General features: G+C 35.6%; 1 protein-coding gene across 1 annotated transcript in view; it reads right to left on the minus strand.

Moving 5' to 3' along the window:
* Window positions 1–5251: 5251 nt before the first annotated feature.
* The window catches only part of LOC140154383 (disintegrin and metalloproteinase domain-containing protein 10-like), a 36312-nt gene continuing 21391 nt past the window's right edge, over window positions 5252–20172 (minus strand). Inside the window, 11 exon segments of the mRNA XM_072176953.1 lie at window positions 5252–8123; window positions 8126–8254; window positions 9000–9226; window positions 10018–10117; window positions 12205–12289; window positions 13022–13123; window positions 13630–13795; window positions 15159–15339; window positions 16076–16236; window positions 16910–17093; window positions 19797–19920. Of these exon segments, the coding sequence (XP_072033054.1) occupies window positions 7989–8123; window positions 8126–8254; window positions 9000–9226; window positions 10018–10117; window positions 12205–12289; window positions 13022–13123; window positions 13630–13795; window positions 15159–15339; window positions 16076–16236; window positions 16910–17093; window positions 19797–19920 (1594 nt within the window). The 3' untranslated portion in view covers window positions 5252–7988.

Below are 20172 nucleotides of genomic sequence, written 5' to 3' on the forward strand. Positions count from 1 at the left end.
ATGCTTCTCGAGTTATCAGGAAATATATCACATTTGAGGTCCAGGGTAGACTCCTATATACGCGATGCTCATGTAAAATACTATGGTAGGCCTATACATAATAAAACACGAAGTGGACCGCGGCTAATGTCCTTAAAAATACTACAGTAGGAGTGATATCATAATTACTTCAAATCCTTATATGTAGACCTATTGGCAAACAATGTAGACAACTTACTTGTGTAGATTCTTATATCCGCCACACAGAGCGCACACATTGCCTATGCTGCTGAACTGTCCGTAGCGAAATGGTAGAGCAAAGCGTGTTCACTGAGTATAATCAAATGAGCGCCCAAACCAATTTAGGCGCTGCAATAGGTTTGTATTGTAGGTGAACCTCTGTTTTGTGTGCATGCGACAACTCACACACACCCTTGGGATGGACTAGTACAAAAGGTACCTCTCATTCGTATAGGCGCTTTTACGTGACTTTCGTTTCATCACTTATTGACAGTAGCCTGCCTATTATAGCGTTAATCGCTGGTCAGGTCAGTTACCGATTTAATGGCGGAAGCCCTTTGTCTCGAACAAAAGGTACCTCTCGATGAATAGCGTGTCGGGAACTCCAATTGGCACGAAGGAACAATAAGCGTTACATAATCTATTTCTTCTCCTTCCTATATAAACTCCTTGATCACAACAGTCATGGGTTGCTAACAGGTGTGCAAATCAAGCGTGAACCAGTAACTAAGGTACGACATATTCACTATGACAGCAAATAAACAGAAACATCGGTGGGTGTAACTGTGTTATCATGGCTATGTAACTAAGTACATTTATCTACAGCTTTAGTTGAAATGAATGCAACACACACAAATATCACAGACATTTTCTTTCTTTTATGTGAATAATTTAATTTAAAAACAAATATCTACTTTTTTTAACAAATGTGCTGGACAAACATTTACTGCTGTCTTATACCATTTCATTCCGTGTCTTTTATACCATTTTTAAATTTCTAGCAACTTTAAAAACACTGATTTTAACTTAAGTACATGAAATGTAATTTCACAATTGTCCATAAATGTTCTTCTTACAATTCTATTGATCATTACTTACTGGGGCTGCTACTCAATGAATTCTTTGAATATTTATATGATTTGCTAAATAAATTACAAAAAAATCTGATTTGTACATTTTCCAAAGAAGCATGCACCAAGGATAGTATTTGACACTTTATGCAATAGATATCATTGTTGATCGCTTGGTGATGCAGTTAGACAAAATATTCTGTTCAGAAAATCTCTGAATGGGCCTTTAAGATAAATCTAATAAGCTTCAGTTAATTCACATCGCATTGATCTAGCAATGCTTTCACTGTGTACTGTTTATTGCATCTTTAACAGAGGAGAGCGTGGCCTAGCGGTTAAGGCATAGGACTGTGAACCCAAGGGTCAAGGGTTCGAATCCCAGGTCCGGCTCTTTGTGTCCTTGAGCAAGACACTTCACTCTACTTGCTTAGTGCTTCCGAGTGCACTTTAAGCTGTCGGTCCCGTGTACATGCATATTTTCTCACATTAATGTAGTGTGCACGTTAAAGAACGCTGGGGCTATTCGAAAAGAGCAGGGGATCATCCCGGTCATGTTGACTGTACTTCAAAATACACTCATCTACTCTAGGTTCCAGAGTAAAAAATAAGTACAGCTTGTCTGTACGCAGTGCGACAATACTCATACATATGAGGGAGGCACTTATAAGGAAGAAGAAGAAGAAGATGGAATTCACAGGACAAGTCTAAACCCTGTTTTTAACAGGGTTGGTCATGATCAAAGTAGTAAACATTGTACACCCAAGGATGATCTACATATACTTTCTGTTTTCAGGACTTACACATTCTGCATGTAACATCACACCCTACAAACTCTTTGTCAGATAGTATAGGGAATGCTTTTTATGCATATATGTGATGTGATCAAGCAAAATCAGTCCAAAGATAGAAATATTGATTTTGAGATAAGAGCCAAACAAAGGAAGTATTTCCTTTTTTTTTTCCATTGTTTTGGAAACTCTTTACTGCTCATATCTTTTGTTTGAACTGGTTGTCCAAATTCAATGGGGTTTTCTGCAAAATGTAGCTTTGCAAATGTTGTTTACAAATCCTAAAAAAAACTGAAAATTTAATATGTCCAACTTGAGACTGATTTTGCTTGACCACACCACATATTTGTATATTTACTTCATGGTTTGAACACGCAATATTTGTTGGACCACCCATGAATGCACTGGTCAGCTTCATAATAATTATCTCAAATAAAATGCCAAATACTAAGCATGCAGTGCGTAGTATTTAGAACGAGGTCAAATGGTACACGCTTGACGTCGTATGCATACTAGCATGCTTAATGTAAATTTGGCATTTTACGTTGTCTGTTTCCCAATATTAATAAGTTTTCATTATCAAACAATGCTTGCAATTAGTATGCAATATAATAAACCAGAAGGAAACAAAATGCAGAGAACTAAAACAAAATAAAAATGATATTGAACCCTAATCACACAAAGGTTAAGAAACAGAAAACTGATACACACAAGCAACAATATTTTTTAATACAAAAACAACTTTTTAAATACAACATCTACAAAATGTACATCTTAAGACATACTATGCTCTCTGAGATTACTATAGCAATTTTATATACACAACTGCACACCAACATAGTCATAATTGCATCTAACAGGAACATGTTTTGTTACATAAAACAACATTCAATTTGAGAACATTTATATATAATTGCCAATTATCATTTTGATAACTCACTGCAAGCTGCTGTTGCCATGAACAAATCCAAGTACAAATTATTTATATTAAAGCTATTCTGTAGTACTAGTACTAGTATAAATACAATCAAAGGTTTATTATTAAGTATATGTACAAAAATGATTTAATTAATGTTCACACATTTCACAGTTGAAACAAACACAAGCATTTTAATGCAATTTTAGAAAGAAAGAACCACATTTTAAATACTGCCATTCCTTTACCAAAAGAAAAGCATTGTATGATATATTGCTTAGTAGCATAGAAAAAAATTGGAATTTTTTGCCCAACTGTATAAAGTTTTGACAAATGTATAAATGAGGTATTTAAGACATGAAATCAGGATATTCAGCCTTATACATTAAATAGAAAACCTGGACAAACTAACTCGGCAACCCTTTCTGATAGGGTAATCACACTACAAGGAATATTGAGAAAAGTAAAATATTGGTATTGAGCACTGTATAGACCACTTGACATGTGACGTCATTGCCCGGCAGTATGCGCACGAATTATGGCAATTTCCATTGTTTTTTGCAGTGTGCCTACGCATCGTAGTTTGCTCAGGGCACATGCATTTTAAATCGCCCACCACATTTCATATTGTACAAGAAAGTCATTGAACAGTGTATCAGTTCGTTTAAGCATATCGATAGACCAGTCCCTCACCTTTGTTGATAAACAATGATGTCAAGTGGTCTATAGCTGTCACTGATACATCTACTTTTTACTTTGAGAAACTATATAGGAGGGTGACTGAACTAAGTAACCAGTATGCAAGTGGTATTTCTTTTATATAAATTACTTTATGAAGCTCAGAAAACTGACATTATAAATTGAGCGAGCAACAATTTACACTCAGGGTGTTGAACCTCTGTATATGCATGAATCAGAAATGATCCCTGCTGGTGCAATCTCTACTGAGTCCTCTATTTTTTTCGTTCCCTTAATATATATTATGTCAGTTTGCTCGAACTTTATAAAGTCATTTAAATTGTCATTTCTTGGGTTTATATCATTTATTTCCAATCCTTGTATGTTAATCAATATTAGATTCATAATTGTCAAATCTCCTAGCTTATTTCCCCCTAAAATATATGCAAGAAAAAAATACAAAATATCGTTCATTCATTGATTCTCAATTAATTCAAACCCTTGCGTAGACTTAAATTATCATACTACAAAAACCCTGTAATGTAAACACACTGTGCATCCAAAAAGGTAGAAAGAAGCACCTTTATTTAGGAACAAAGTAAGGCCCTACATGTATGTTCTACTGAATTCTTTAAATAACCTAGGATATAAAAATCAACTATATGAAAGATAGTACTTTACATGAAGGAAGTATGTTTGGTTTAGAAGGCAATACATATTTTATTTAATATATTGAGGTGAGGCTGTATAATCATGATTTATAAGGCATTACATGTTATGAACAAATGTCTGAATGTTGATAGTACTGGTATAATAATAAAAATAGTACAATTGACTTACTACCATAGACTTATACTAAGAGAACTCACATATCTGCCATTTTTGAGTGTCATTCATGGAAGGCAAAATAGTTTATTGCAAGATTGTTTCACCAGCAAATCTGTTGATTGCAAATGATTGCGGCTTGCTTGCAATCTGCTATAATGTATTGTACCAATCATGTACGCTCATCACTACATATCCTTTGTAACATTCATACTAGAAGATGTCAATTACCATTTTTTGGACTGCTGAGGTACACTATTTTGTCTTCCATAGTAGCAATCCCATATGGTAGATTTTCCACTGCATTTCACATGCGCAATATGGAGTCTTAGATCTCCCATTCTAATTTCAATTCCAAAGAGGACATATATCAAACATTATATACTTCATTAATATATTCTTGTTCATTGATTGGTTAAAAGTGGATCACATGACCAAAAATAGTTTTACCATCAGTACTCCTATCCGTAAATAGTACCTCTAAGCCGTAAATAGTATTTTCAATGTCCCGGATGAGCCGTAAATAGTACCTCCAAGCCGTAAATAGTACTTTTGACCATGCCTTCCGCAGCAAGCGCATTCGATCTTGCGACGGAACAGTTCACGCACGCTAAACTGCCATAGCGTCATTTCGCTGCTGTAATTGGTTAGCCCGATTTTAGGCTATTCGATTTTTTGAAGGGTAGGTTGTGCTTAAATTAGCCGTGCTGTTCACTCAGGATAGAAGCGGGAGAGTCAAAACGTCAAATAATTTTCTTTTAACAAATCAATGAACAAAGAACATATTAATGAAGTATATAAATAAATATATACTGCCTTTATTGAAGTTCTGGTTAAAACTATGGTCCTCGTTGAGATCAATTAATACTATTTTCCTTCGGGCTGCGCCCTCAGGAAAATAGTACTATTGATCTCACCTCGGGCCCATAGTTTTAACCAGAACCTCTCATGGCAGTATATATTTGTATACTATTTGGTGGATGCTAGCTCAGGGTTGCCAAAAATATTCAGCCCAAATCTTGCGTCAAATCATCAAAGATGCCCAAATTTTCTCTTAACAACTGGTTTCTACGGGACATAAAACTACGGAAAGTCACAGTTGCAAATGTTGAAAAGTTATCCATTTTTTTTAAACCACTGACTTCTTAACCATTGGATGTTGTCAAAAGTCACAGGGTTATCTTGAGAAGTTGTCCAATTGAGATACAAAATCATGGGGTTTGACAACCACGAGCTAGCCTAATAAGGTATGTATAAAATGCAATAGTTTCTAATCCAGAAGGGAGTTATCCTGAGTGACATGGACAGGCTCCAGGTGATCTGTGAAGGAGATTACTTATAAAATGGGCTATTTGGAAGTTTCATGTGAGTAAAACCATGAAAGTAAGGCAAAAAAAAAGTCTTTTGTTTGCCCAGACACGACCGACCCAAAAAATTAAAAAACATCAGAAACTTAACAAAAAATGTTTTTAACAATGATATGAAAATAAAGAAAATTATGTTTTTTTCCTATAAAAATGCCAAATGACACTTGAAAGTTAATATTCCTGGCAATCACATCTTTGATTTTTCCCATTTAGCCCTCTCCAACAATATTTTACCATCAATCCACATCATTATAGATATTGAACCAAGCATGACAACAAGTATGGTCTGGGATTTTACCCTTGCAACAAGCATGCATTTATACTGAATTTATACTGAATCTTTATCAAGATTTTGTTGCCAAAGAGATTAAACTTTATATCTGTATATATGGTAATGTTGAAACACATTAAAGTTTGACACAAGTACAAAATGTAAGGCTGAATGTTGTATATTTTCTCTTATCCCACTTGCTGCAACATGTGTACAGATCTAAGACAAAAAAAAGAAAAGAAATCGACCTACCGACCCACTCCTTTCTACCCCATGTCTGGGCAAACAAACACTTTTTTTGGCCTAATGATTGATACAAAAACACTATAAATATACTATAAATAATACTGGTCTGATGCTGTAGCATCATACAGTGCTTCAGCCATGGACTCTTTATCACTATAAATATGAAAGACTTCAAGTTGAACATGCCTAAGCATTATACATAAAAAAACCAGTTGAATACAAGTATTTTACTATGACTCCAAAACTGGGAGTGTAACTTTGGCTACTGATAAACTGCTAAATCTCTCAAAGAAAGTTGGAAATATAAAACAGTTATTCAGATTGATATATAAAATACAGCATCTAGTATCTATCTTTTTTTGTAAATTATATATTGCTTGATGATTTTTGAACATATATGTATCAAACATTAATCTGATAGAAGGTCACAATGGTTATTATTATACATATATATAACTGGGCACTTGTTTGGTTGGAAGGTACAGTATTTATATGATATATCATTGTCTGCATTACATACTGTTGTATCTCAAAAGGCTGCCTTGTGTGATTTTTTTTTATTGTTGTCATATATATTAATTGTGATGAGATACACTGTAAAATTATATGTTAATTTTAAGGTATTATTACAATATTACAATCTCATGTCCATTCATAAAAGAAAGAAGCATGCTGAAATATAAAATAACAATATGAAATACAACAATGATGATCAAAATCACACAAGGCAGCCTTTTGAGATATGACAATATTTGATGCAGACAACGATATATCTTTATTTTCTGATACTTGTCTAAAACATTTAATAAATATCTGCTCTGTAAATTGTCAATACTTTGATTTATCTCCATGACTGGCTCACAAGGCATGTATTCACCTTTTTATGTACCATAGTATCATTCAAAAGGCTTGATTCAACTAGTGAATGCACTAGTCTATGGTGGAAATTGTAAAAGTTATTTTCAAACAGATAGAATTGACAATACACAAGCTATATGCATATTTGCACTGAGTCAATCAGATAAACTTTTGTTTTGAGAGATTTTGGTAAAATAGCACACACTTTTCCTAAAACAATTTGTGAGAGTCCTGCTGGGAAGATTTTATCTTGACAAGCCTGGCACTGCAGTTACCCAACTTTTTGCGCTGTGCCTGGCCTGACCTTAGAATCTTCCTGCGCCACGCTTATTACAAGACTAACCTGGCTATACTTATCTTTATCCCTCACCATGTACACGACTGGATGAAACACTAGGATTCACAACATGCTCATCTATCAGGGCACAGCTCTTTAACCCCAATACATTTGTATATTCATTAAATGACCTTTGAAAATTTAGGTACAAAATTACATACTATGCAACTTGAAGTCAAATTTTGCACTAAGATTGGTTATTGAACTATACTATTGGGATGATGCCATTTGGTCCATAGTGAAACATGAGGTGCACTTCAATTTCATTTCTCTTGTATCTTTAACAGGATCTTTTACAGAAATATATGTGCTCCCAGTGGGAACTCCTTTCCTTATCTTGTCTAAAATTGAGGCCTTGTCCACCTGAACCATTTAGAAAACAAATCCCAACCAGGAGTGTTATGTTTATAAAATTATATCTTACTCAATTGTTATAAACAAAGTATTACCAAATTATCATCAACTCAGTGCAAATTGCAATTCTTTCCTACATCAAACTTTACATATCACTGCTTAAATTTTTAATCCATGATATTCTTCTAAGTACATATTACATTTATTATAAAATGTGACAATGAAAAAAATATAAATAGTCTTATAAAATTAGCTATCTATTATCACCAAGTGCTACCTTAAAAAGAAGTGGCTCTTGATTCTGTTCTTGAATCTGGGTGGTCATCCATATTTGGGGGTGGTTGATTTCGTCTACCGTACTGTGTGTTTCGATCTTGGCGACCTCGGAATTTGACGTACGTACTTGATCTTCTCCATTTTTAAACTTCTCCTTCTCCATCCTGAAAGGATTGCTGGTTGGTATGAGTCGATCACATATCAAGACAATGGCAACCATTACAATGATGAGAATAATGGCGGCTATCAGAACAACCCACCAATTGTCCTGAAAGTGTGTGTGGAAAAAGGTTCGGTAAAAAATTAAAGTTAATAAATTGTGCAAAACATATTATCCTGGGACTATAGTTTGATCAGCTCGTAATCGGTGGGAATTGTTAGGCTTTTAGTTACCCCTACGCCAAAAAGTAGACCCATGTTAAGAGTGATATAGTTGATAGTGTTAAGAGTTAAGTGTTAAGAGTGATAGACCTGTCTGGTCTATAATGTGCATGATAATGATAATGAAATATGATAATGATAATGAAAGTAGACAAGGTATAGAACTTGAAATAGAAATTTATAATTCATGATGCTTCAGGCGAGATGTCACAAAACAATTCTCAAAATAAAATATGTTGATATTAATCCGCAATGTCATACGGCCACCGATTAGGTGCTGATCAAACTTGTTAACTGATGTTACATTTTTCATGGGTTTTGATTTTTCATGGGCTTTGATTTTTCATGTTAGAAAAATTCATTGGCCTGATATGATGGAGACATTTTATGGGGGTGGGGGTGGGTGGGGGAGGTGTAAAATTTCCTGGAGGAAGAATGAGTTGTAAGTCTGAAATAAGAGTTGTATTCATTTGCAAGCTGTTTCACAATTATGGTAAGTTCTATGAATTCTCTTTTGTAAATCTGATTCAAGAATTAGTATCCATTTGTATGGCACAAACTTTTTTTCCAAGTTAGGAATAATTTTTGAGGCCTAAGTGGTTGCTTGCATTCAAATAACTTAATAAACCTACCGTAAGCCAGCTTCTGAGTGCATCAAGGATCTCTGGCTCATCACTGAAGAAGATTCTACGGATGATGCTTGTAAGAGGACCATCCTCATTGGCCAGCCTACATTCATTGAAGACATCACAGTAACCCATATAGTTGTTACAAGGAGACCCAGTGGCTATAAATGTTGGGTCATTTTCACCTGGTGGTATGTTGAGGCGATATGAAGGTACACAAGACTGTGGTTGATCTGTTTAAAAAAACCAGAATATATGTTTACAAGATGAATAGATGCCTATCTAATTACTTGTCCAGAACACTGCTCTTAAGCTTCCCTCATTAATGTTCATGAGACCTTCATTTTACACAAGGGGAACATTACATTTCTTTTGAAAACTTACAGCGTGACATGGGATTTTCAAACCAAACTGACATCAAAATATGGGAGTAAGAAACAATAAAATACATCAAAAATCTTCATAACTTTAGAATCAAGTATGCTAGACCTTTGGTGTTTTCAGTGTATGATAGTCTAAGGTATAAGCTAATAATTGTGACCTGCCCCCACGAAATGAGTGTGAAGTAGCAAGTTGGGAGTTTTGAGACATTCCAACAGTTGAGTTGCTGTTCTTTGTTTGAAGACACCTCTATTGAAAGTGTATGTCCTTTGTGAATGGGGACATAATTGCAGACAGAGTAAAGCATAGAGTCCTTATTCACAAAGGACATACCACTGACTATACAGGTGTCTTTAAACAAAGAACAGCGACTCAACAATTGGAAGGTCTTGAAACCACCAACTTTCGACTTTACGGTCATTTTGTGGGAACAGGTCACAATACAGTAACTCAATTTTCAAGAATGCCTCCTTTGGTCCCCATGGAGCAGATTGTGTCACATAGGCCTATATTGTAAAGCTTATTCTGAAGAGAGTTTGCTTGTCCAATATCTCAAAAGTTAATCATGCCGACTCAACAGCTCATTTGTGATGGTTAGCCACATATTACCATAATCATCAAACACACTGATGTGTGTACTTACTTGGGGGCTGACAACAGACTTGACATAGGGCAGCTTTCTCACCACTGCACTGACATGGTTCCAAGTTGTTTCCATATGAACATATGCTGAGACTGCAGTTCTGTAATCACAGAAAAAAAATTTGAAAAATAGCAATAATTTCCAAGTAACTTAACATTTCAATTTCAACCAGAATTATTTTTTTATTTAAAAGCCATAATGTATGATTTCCACCATATTTTAATTTTGTTATTTTTTACTCAAAATGCTGAAATAATATTAGTAACAACTGGCAGGAAGTGAGTGGTTTCTCTCCATTGTAAGTCAAAATAACAAGGTAAAGTGAAAGAAACCCCACTTGGAATTTTGACCACTCAACATGTAGTTCTATGAAGTCTGATACAACATTATGTCAAGATTGCTCTTCTGCCCTGACAAACAACAGATTTGGCTGATTCCATCTAGGTGTAAGGACATGTGTAAACATTACAAATATACATGTGTAAACATTACAAATATACCAAAAAAATCAGGATTGAACAAAATAACCAATTTCATATTATATGATTATACATTTAATGGCTTTAATCAAATTTGAAATTGATAATACAGCCAAAATGTTACATTGAATATAGTGTTATATCAAGGTCTGAATGATTTTTTATTCATTATGCCAGCAACCTTTGTTCAACCTCCAATGTAGGTCAGGGAAATATCCATATGTTTATTCATTATGGTGTGATCAATACCTACGGAATTGTCTATGGCTCAATGGATAGAAAATCCAGACTTCGCACACATCATGCTGTAATAAAACATTTTTGACATCCCTTCTTTACTAGTTAACAAAAATTATTTAAATTTTTAAGATACACCCTGTATCATTTAGTTGACATGAATTCTGTAATCTCATTGGTCAAACACCAATTGGATAAAAATTACCTGCCTACTCCTCATTAATATTTATTACATAACACAGACAGGCAATATTTACCTCATTACCTGCGTATTCCTAAGTTAACACCCATGCGTATGCATAACATGATGCATGCGATATCCTATAGCCAAAATAAAAATTTCTCGATCATGAGAGGATGTACCTTCTGCGTCAGCATACTTTTCATAGCATAACATGATCGCGCGACCTGCATGACCGAACCTTGACCTTGCCTAGCAACGACCGTGTGGTTGGTCAATTCTCAAAAAGCTGTGTTTGCGCCGTAAGCGCCGGTATTTGCTTAGTACGCTTGGCGCAAATAACTGTCCGTACCCAAGTTGGCTCTCATGATCGAGAATTTAAAGGAAATCTGTACCATAAACTAATCAATGGCTAATATAGTTATATACCCTTTTAATCCTTCGTTTCTGCGATTCATGGAAGCCGCCATGATAGCTGCTTGCGAATCCTTTCTGCCACAAGCGGTAGTGTAACCTTTCACACAGACCCTCGGCTACCTTCGTCGAGCGTGTGTTGCTTTATGGCATTCGCGACCCCCACAGCGAATTTTGTTTTTTGTGCTGTTTTACACTTTTCGTTCTCAAAAGACATTGTTGATCATAAATATTACTTAAAATACATTTTTTTATGTTCTTCTGTAGTTTTATGGGTAAAAATGGTCGCATTTTCTTTTGAACGAATGTTGAATCTGAACTTTGGTAGTATTCGCCCGTGTCACCAAAGTTCACGAGGGACGAGGCTTATGCGCAGGATTTCGCTGGTTTCAAAATCGGGTACCGTTACAGCGTAATAAAAATACATCGGGTATCAATATGGCAGCCACCATGGATTGCAAACTGACGGCCGATTGTCGTAAGGAATTAAGAATTTCTCCTTTATTTGGACGTATATAAGCGTGGGACTTTTACTGTTTGTCGTTTTATTATTACTGCAACTATATAGCCATTGATTAGTTTATGGTACAGATTTCCTTTAATATTTTGGCTATAATACGGACGCATACTTCACATGCAGTATGGCTGCACAGATTAAAAAGCAAGAAAGAAATTAGCCTACTTTTCAGTAAGATTATCAAACTAAATTCCTTCACCAAAATTTGCCAACAAGTCAGAAGATAGTAGATTTTCATGTTCACTGAATGATAAAATAAAAGCCTTCAGCTTCATGGAGTACAGCACCAGACCACAGATATTTCCACATATTTCATGAACAAGCAGAGGGTAACTACTAGTAGTGCACATATAACTTACCCCATTTTCACATCGCAGCCTGCCATCATTACACGTTTCCCCTTCATTTATAATTGCAGGAGTCGGGCAATCAACACTGTTTCCAGTAAGCTTTGGTTAAGGAAAACAGTACTTAATGAAGTGTGTTATAAATCAGCATGTTTTAACCATAGCGACTAGTGAGTCTCTATAATCAAAGACAAAATTTAAAAAAAAACTAGTTTTCGTCTGACATCATCTGTCAATCAAATTTGGGCATTGTTTGTTTACAAGTGTCGTGATGATGAGTTACTGAACACGACGGTAAAACAGGGTGCCTTATGGTTAATTTTGTACCTTCGAATACACAAACTGTCTCAAAAGTTAGGTCTTCATAGATAGATTGTTCATTTAATGCTACCATCACATTTTAGGATCAAGCCACTTTAATACATATTTGACAATTTAGTGTAGTATTCATAAAATCTCAGGTTTTTAGGGTGACTTCTGTGGAATTCTTACATTGTAAGCCTAAATAAAAAATGCTTGATTGGCGTAACATAAAAATGAATTATGGTAGGTAGGTAGGGATTATTTTACACACATTTTTAAAGCAGTAAATTGCGTTTCATAAAGGCCTTGGAACTTTTTTTTTAATTCAATTTTTTTTTTTTTTTTTTTTCTTGACAAAAAGTCTAGAGTCGGGCCTAGGTTGGCCGAGTTACGCCAATCAAACAATTTGTTTTCAAAGGCCTTAGTGACAGTGCAAAAATATGAATCATAGTACTACAGCATATTTCAAATTTAATTTCACATACAAGGAGTGACATAAGTGTTTGGTAATAACAACAAAGGATATGTACAGAGTGACTGTGCTTGGCAATCTTCTTCTTTAAAACACTCCACTGTGTTATTATGAGGTAAACAAGTGTCAGGATTACAGCAGGCACCTTGCGATGGGCTGTCAAAGTAAAAGGAATAAAATTATTGCAAATTAAACAGAATTGTATCATATTTGAAAACAAAATATTAAGAAGAGTACTAACCTTTTTTTTACTTACACTTGATGAATGGTGGCCAAATTATATTCCATCATTCCTACATAAAGTCAGCTTTATTGGTAGATTACTGTTCAATAAATTTACTATCAACGCTTTTTAGTTTTTATCATCCCAACGACGCTTATACGGTGCAATGCGTTATATGACCCTTTGCATCTTTGCCATACATTGTGTGTCATGCATGTGCAGGGAAGAGACTGCTTCCTAGTGAATTGTGTGTGCACTGTCTCTTAGACACAGTAATAGGCTTGTGCAATATTGGCTGGAAAATTTCCACAACTTGAACCAAATTAGCACATACATATTCATACATACACACCCTGACAGAAATAGTGATTGCATAGTTCAGGTGAGACAAAAATAAGATAAACAAACAAGAAACACCTTTTGGCATGTTGTACTGTACCTGCAATAATTAGGAGTATTCCCTTTGAGTTTGCAAGCAAGAGTATTGTCCGAGTTGTCGTTCTGAGCATGACAACATTTATCATCACATATATCCTCAAACCCACAGTCACACTCCTCATCTTCCTCCACAATGCCATTACCACATACTGTTATGCTGGACTTCTCTGTAACAATAATAATTGTGTTAAACAAATATAAATTAACAATGCTAGTATAGGGTTAGTGTGCTGTAACACCGTTCTTATAATTAAAGTCCCATTCAGTGATCCTAGGGCAAGTGTAAAAAAATAAAATTGTTAATAATTTGCTTAAAAGTGAAGGATAAGTCATTCAAATTGTCATTTGGTACTTTTGGAATGAAACATTTGGCAAAAAATGAAGAAAACAACAGTATTGACAAAGTTCAAGCTCCATTCAAATGGAGCTAATCAAATGCCTTATTTTGTCTTGAATACATGGCTTTTGGCTGAACCACTAGCAGGCTATGACAATGACAAAGGTACCAAAATCTGAATTTTGATAATTTTTACGATCATCCTGATGAGAAAATCACTGAATGGGCCTTTATAACAAGTCCCTAATGCTGATGAGGTGAACATGGATATCATATTGATATCACATACTATAAAACTATGAAAGCGAGGTCAAGAATAGTGTCATATGATGATTTTGTTATTTATAACCACATGATGACCATTCTTGACCTCACTTTCTTGTATTATAAAATTATATTTTGTGGTATCGATGTGATATCCATTAAAAAAAATAAAAATAAATGTAGACATTTATATAGCGCTTTATGCCGTAAACAGCCTCAAAGCGCTTTACATTTATTCCGCCGTCATTAGAATATGCCGGAACCATGTTTGCAGCCTACAAGTGGCGCACGGTTCATCAGTATAACGACTGTGACTACCCCTAACAGCTTCCCATTGCACCTGGGTGGGGTGAGGCAAGCGAGGCAAAGCGCCTTGCCCAAGGGCGCAACACGGTGGTGGGACGGGGAATCGAACCCACGCATGTCGAGCAAACTCTCAGATTATGAGTCCAAGGCCGTAACCACTGAGCCACCGTGCCCTCACATATTTACCCCATCAACACTAAGAAGGTACCAACTATAAGAACAATTATCTATAAATGACAAATTGCTTAAAAATTGACTAATTGTACTACAACAAAAGAAACCTTTTAACATTTTATATACAAGCATGTATTGAAAAACTACAACAAACAAACCCCTTAAAATTGATGAAAACATAAAACAGTATATGGATACCTCCCAAACATCCCCAAAACCAACAATGCCATTATGCAAGAAAATTGTGAACCCATCAATATCAAATCCCATCTTCAGATGTCTACGGCCATACCACGTTAAATACACCACACGGCATGGCATGGGCGTTTTTGTCATTTTTCCAACGAAAAATTGGAGAGGGGCATTTATTAGACGGGGAATGTTTAGTACAAACAATACGGTATAATATTGTCTGATAAATGTACAAACATATCAGTTAGGATACTTACCTACAAGACACCATGGCTTACTCCTATCATTGAACAAGGAGTTCAATACTTCCGTTATGTCACTATTACTGCATACTGATACAACGCCATTGTTTGGTTTATCAGCTGCTGATGCATGAGCAAACATCAGGTAGTTACCTTGGTCTCCTCCTGGTGTGCACTCTGTTGTGTCAGGATCATGCTGCAATTATTATCACAAATTTACAAACTTTTAAACACATTTCTACAAGGATCATTAAAACTGAAGAAAATTTGGTACATTTTACTTTATATAACTAATACAAAGATTCTGTTGTGTCAGGATCATGCTGCAATTATCATCACAAATTTACAAACTTTTAAACACATTTCTATAAGGATCATTAAAATGAAAATTTGGTACATTTTACTTTATATAACTAATACAAAGATTCTTGTCATTTGATTGTTCAATTACTATTGATTATTTTTGCTGTATTTAGAAAAAGACTATTGCACTCCACGCAAGTGCAATAGTCCGTTTTCCATTGCACTCACGCGCAGCTACCTTGGCAACCCTGATATATGTGTGCGTATAGCAAGCACGGTGATCACCCCAACTCGCCAATTATAGGTGTGGGTGCCACTTTGAAAAAATCAATATAGCTTATCTATTTTTCAATTGATTTTGTTTTCCTGGTGATTTATAAAATTAAGGGGAAGAAAAGGAATTTATTACGAGTTATATAAAACAAATGGAACAGTCCATATTTCACCTCATGAAAATATTCTTACTATTGAACTCAATTTGTAGAATATTTGGACAATGTCCATTGGACATACATGAAATATACTCACAACTTCAGACAATTCAGAACATTGTATTATTCTTTAGAAAACTGTACCAATGTATTTTCAAAAAATTAAGCTTCATAAAATGACATAATATCTTAACTTACAAATGAGCCAAAGGTGTGTCCAAGTTCATGTGCAAATGTAAGATGTGAGACAGCAGGTGGTACATATGAACCATAGTTGTTGAGTGTCACTATGCCTGTATTCAGAGTAGACCCTGACACTGATCTGTCATAGGCTGAACAAACACCTCCATCACTGTTGGCTGTAATACACAATTATACAAGAGAAAGGATACCACGGGATGAATTGAATTTACAAGAAATAGCTTGTATGTGCTTTCAATAAAGAATTGTTAAATTTCTGCACTATACGAAAATGATATTGGTAATTTAAAGAGTAGACTGAGCCAACAGAATAAAATATTATTTGGCATTGGCAAGAAATTTTTTACCACAATGATAGGAAAATGCAATACTTCAGGTTCTTTCATGATCCCACTGGGCTATCCTACTGAATGGAGCTCGTATACTTCAACCACCTTGGATGACACTATAGGCAAAATATCTCATTCTCAATCATGGGAGTACATACCTTCTGCGTACTGTTGCATCAGCATACTTTTCATGGAATAACACAATCGCACAGCCATGATTGGTCAATTCTCAAAAGATGTGTTGCTCTGTAAATGTGTGGTCTTTGCATAGTACGCTCGATGGCCGATGCACACATCTGTGCATACCCAAGTTGGCTCTCATGATCAAGAATTAAATATTTTGCCTATAAATAACCTAATTTCAGTGAAAATATCCCATTTTAGTTTCATTACATCATGTTACCTTTGTCATTTGCAATGACTTACTTTTGGGATATCTATACAAAACAGAAAATAATATAACACAAAACAGATATTTCATAGCACATTGAATTAAACTTACTTGCACTTGATGCAATCCAGGCTAGACCCAGCACACCATTGGAGAAGTCACGGTTGGTGAATGTATATGAAGCGCAGTAGTCCGTCCAATCACCTTCTGAAGCCAGATCTAAATACTTCTCTACACCAATATAGTCACTGGCAAATTTATAGTTAGGATCCCTCTTATCATCTGGGGACCAAACCTTTAAAAGTTTAACAAAAACAACCAATCAAATTAACAATCAAACACACTAAATTAATGGAACTGAAAATGCATGGAGATGACAAACTGGCTGACATATCTAAACGCATCCCAAAAAGAAAGTATCCAGTTTTATTTTGGTCCATAAGTCAAAGATGTGGTCTTAAATCAAGACCTACTAAAAGTATGTTACAGATGAATTTATTCCGCACAGTTTGGTACCTCATTTGTCCAAATCGATGCAGAATTAATGACACAGTGATCTTTTAAATGTAGTCACTTCAATTTTTAAAGTTGCAGTAATTCCTATTGATGTTGTTTTCCTGCTTCTCAAGATTCTTCACAAAGGTACTGTTTGACTCCACTTCATGTGTTTTATTCAATACAAATACTCTTTTACTCCTTCCTCAATGTTTTCCCGTTCACTCTTCACAGTCCATATCTGGTATGTCCTCCTGCTGCATCAATGATTGCCAGACATCTGCGGCCCATGCTCTCAGCGAGACTCCTGATGCGCCCTGGCCTTGATCCATCGCTGTCCATATTGAGTAGCAGTACCAAATCAATAGGCATTTACTGCAACCTTTGAAATTGAGGTGATTGCATTCAAAAGGTCGTTGTGTCATCAATTCTGCATCAATTTAGACCAATGGGGTATCAAACTCTGCGGAATAACTTGATCTGTAACATACTTTTGGTAGGTCTTGATTCAAGACCACATCTTTGACTTATGGACCAAAATCAAACTGGATACTTTCTTTTTGGGATGCGTTTACATCATTTTTATACAACCTGCACTAGAAAGTATTCAATGCAATATGTGACCTGCTCCCACAAAATGAGCTTAAAGTCGCAAGTTGGTATCTGAGTCGGTGTTCTTTATTTTGACATTCACCTTACAAGAAAGTACAGTATGTCTTTATGAATGGGGCATTCTGCAAACCAGTGGTATGTCCTTTGTCAATGGAGCACAACATGCACAGTTGGGTATTTTCAAAGAACATACTACTGGCTTGTACAAGTGCCGTCAAACAAAGAACATCAACTCAACAGCTAGGCCTTGAAACTACCAACTTGCAACTTTGCGTTCATTTTGTGGGAGCAGGTTACGTATGTGATGTGACCAAGCAAAATGGGTTGTTGTTGTTGCTAAACTTGATTTTCACTTTGGGCTAAAGTGTTGGTCAATTTCTTCTGTATTTTTTTGTTTTTTGAAATGTCCTAATAATCATATCCCAGTAAGGGCTCATATTGAAATACCCTACCACGTTTTCACACAGAAAGAAGGCAGGATTCCCTCGCTAAGCGCGTGCCTCAGGAAAGCTTGGTCATAAAACGGATGGATTATTTGCATCAGTGATACACCCTGCCCAGGATTTTAACAAAAGAAGGCTAGCACAGGAAAGCTGCAGGATGGCGCACACCTTCCTGTGTAAGGGAATTTCAATATGAGCCCTAAAGTAGGTAATAGGGATATGCATCCTGCACAAGAACAAATAAACACAATGACTGAACAATTGAGCAATCATTCCCCATTGTGTTTATTTGTTGTCTTCTTTACTTGTAACACTTTGGGTTTGTAAACTGATCTTTCTTTCTTATATCCCAGTAATAGGTTTTTTTAAAAGCTGGGTAAAGTTGTATGTTTTAATTACTTTTGCTTCTATTGAACAGTATGTTTTAATTACTTTTGCTTCTATTGAACAGTATGTTTTAATTACTTTTGCTTCTATTGAACAGTATGTTTCAATTACTTTTGCTTCTATTGAACAGTTAGCAATGCATACTAGTTCAATATGTCCTGGCTGTTTAATAGCAGTAACAGTAAATTAAATGTAAGACTTTATCCAAAAAAATGTGTTTTTATCCAGTCCATATATTAAATGAAGACAATCTGCGTGTTTACACTGAGCACTCTGTATTTTTACTCTGTATTACCTGGTAACCCACAATCCGATTCAGGCAACAACAACCACATTTCTACAGATACTTAAAATAAGGGTTGTGGTATGTACCGGAAGTACTGAAAATATTTTCCCGACTCCCAAGCTGCTTTTAAGGTTATGTGATACATTAAATGTACATAAAAGAAGTTCAACAACCAGCAACCGCTAACCGTTGTGTTTCCACCGGCACTGGGTGTCACACCACATGGTCTACCTCATGAGGTGGATCATGGTTGCCGGGTGTCCACGCCGCATCACTCTGAACCGATCTGTTTCCACTGGGCACATTAACCGGTAACACTCTAAACTAAACCGCATTACCCACCAACCGTTCCCCAGTAGAAACATGCAGAATGATAACCGATGTATGGAACAAGTAACTCATTTTGCTTGATCATGCCAAATGTGATAAATGCAAGAAATGACTCCTTAATCTTCTGCTTTTTGGTCTAAAGTTAGACCTAGTCTAAGTGGAATTTTGTCCCAGGAGAAAGGACATTTTCCTTTACATTTGCTTAAGTTATTTTGTATTATTTTTGAACTTTGCATTTAAATCTTTAGAATTTGCTAGCTACTCTAAGAAAGAAATAAGAGTAAAGGACCATTTCTGATGGAACTAAATTCCTAAAAACTCTTGTGTGCATATGGACCTTACAGGCGCATATTAAACCTTTATGTCCGTATGCACAAAACACACATTAGACCCGGTCTAACTTGTTCTGTGCATACAGACCTTAGTTCTTTGTACATAAACTCACCCTTAATCTGGAGATGGCAAAGTTGATATTCCTAAATCTATCAAAAGTAGTGGACTTGTATATATAGTCTGCTGCCTTCACATGATTTAGTACGTAGGACACCACAGCATCACGACTACCGAATCTGTGATAAGAACAATCACAAGATGTTCAAATAAGTCTGGTATATCATTTATAAGTGCAATAAGCTCAACAACAAAACACAGAATAAAGCTCCAATATCATACTAAAGTTTGTTCGGTTTATACATGGAAGAAAGAGATGAGAAGGAACCACAACGACTTCGATCGGCCAAGTTTTAATCCGCTTATCTATTGACGCATGAAAAGAAAAGCTATCAATGGTACTTACTTTCATGTATGATCCATTTACCGCG

The sequence above is a fragment of the Amphiura filiformis genome, chromosome 1 (assembly GCF_039555335.1).
Source record: "Amphiura filiformis chromosome 1, Afil_fr2py, whole genome shotgun sequence".
NCBI lineage: Eukaryota > Metazoa > Echinodermata > Ophiuroidea > Amphilepidida > Amphiuridae > Amphiura > Amphiura filiformis.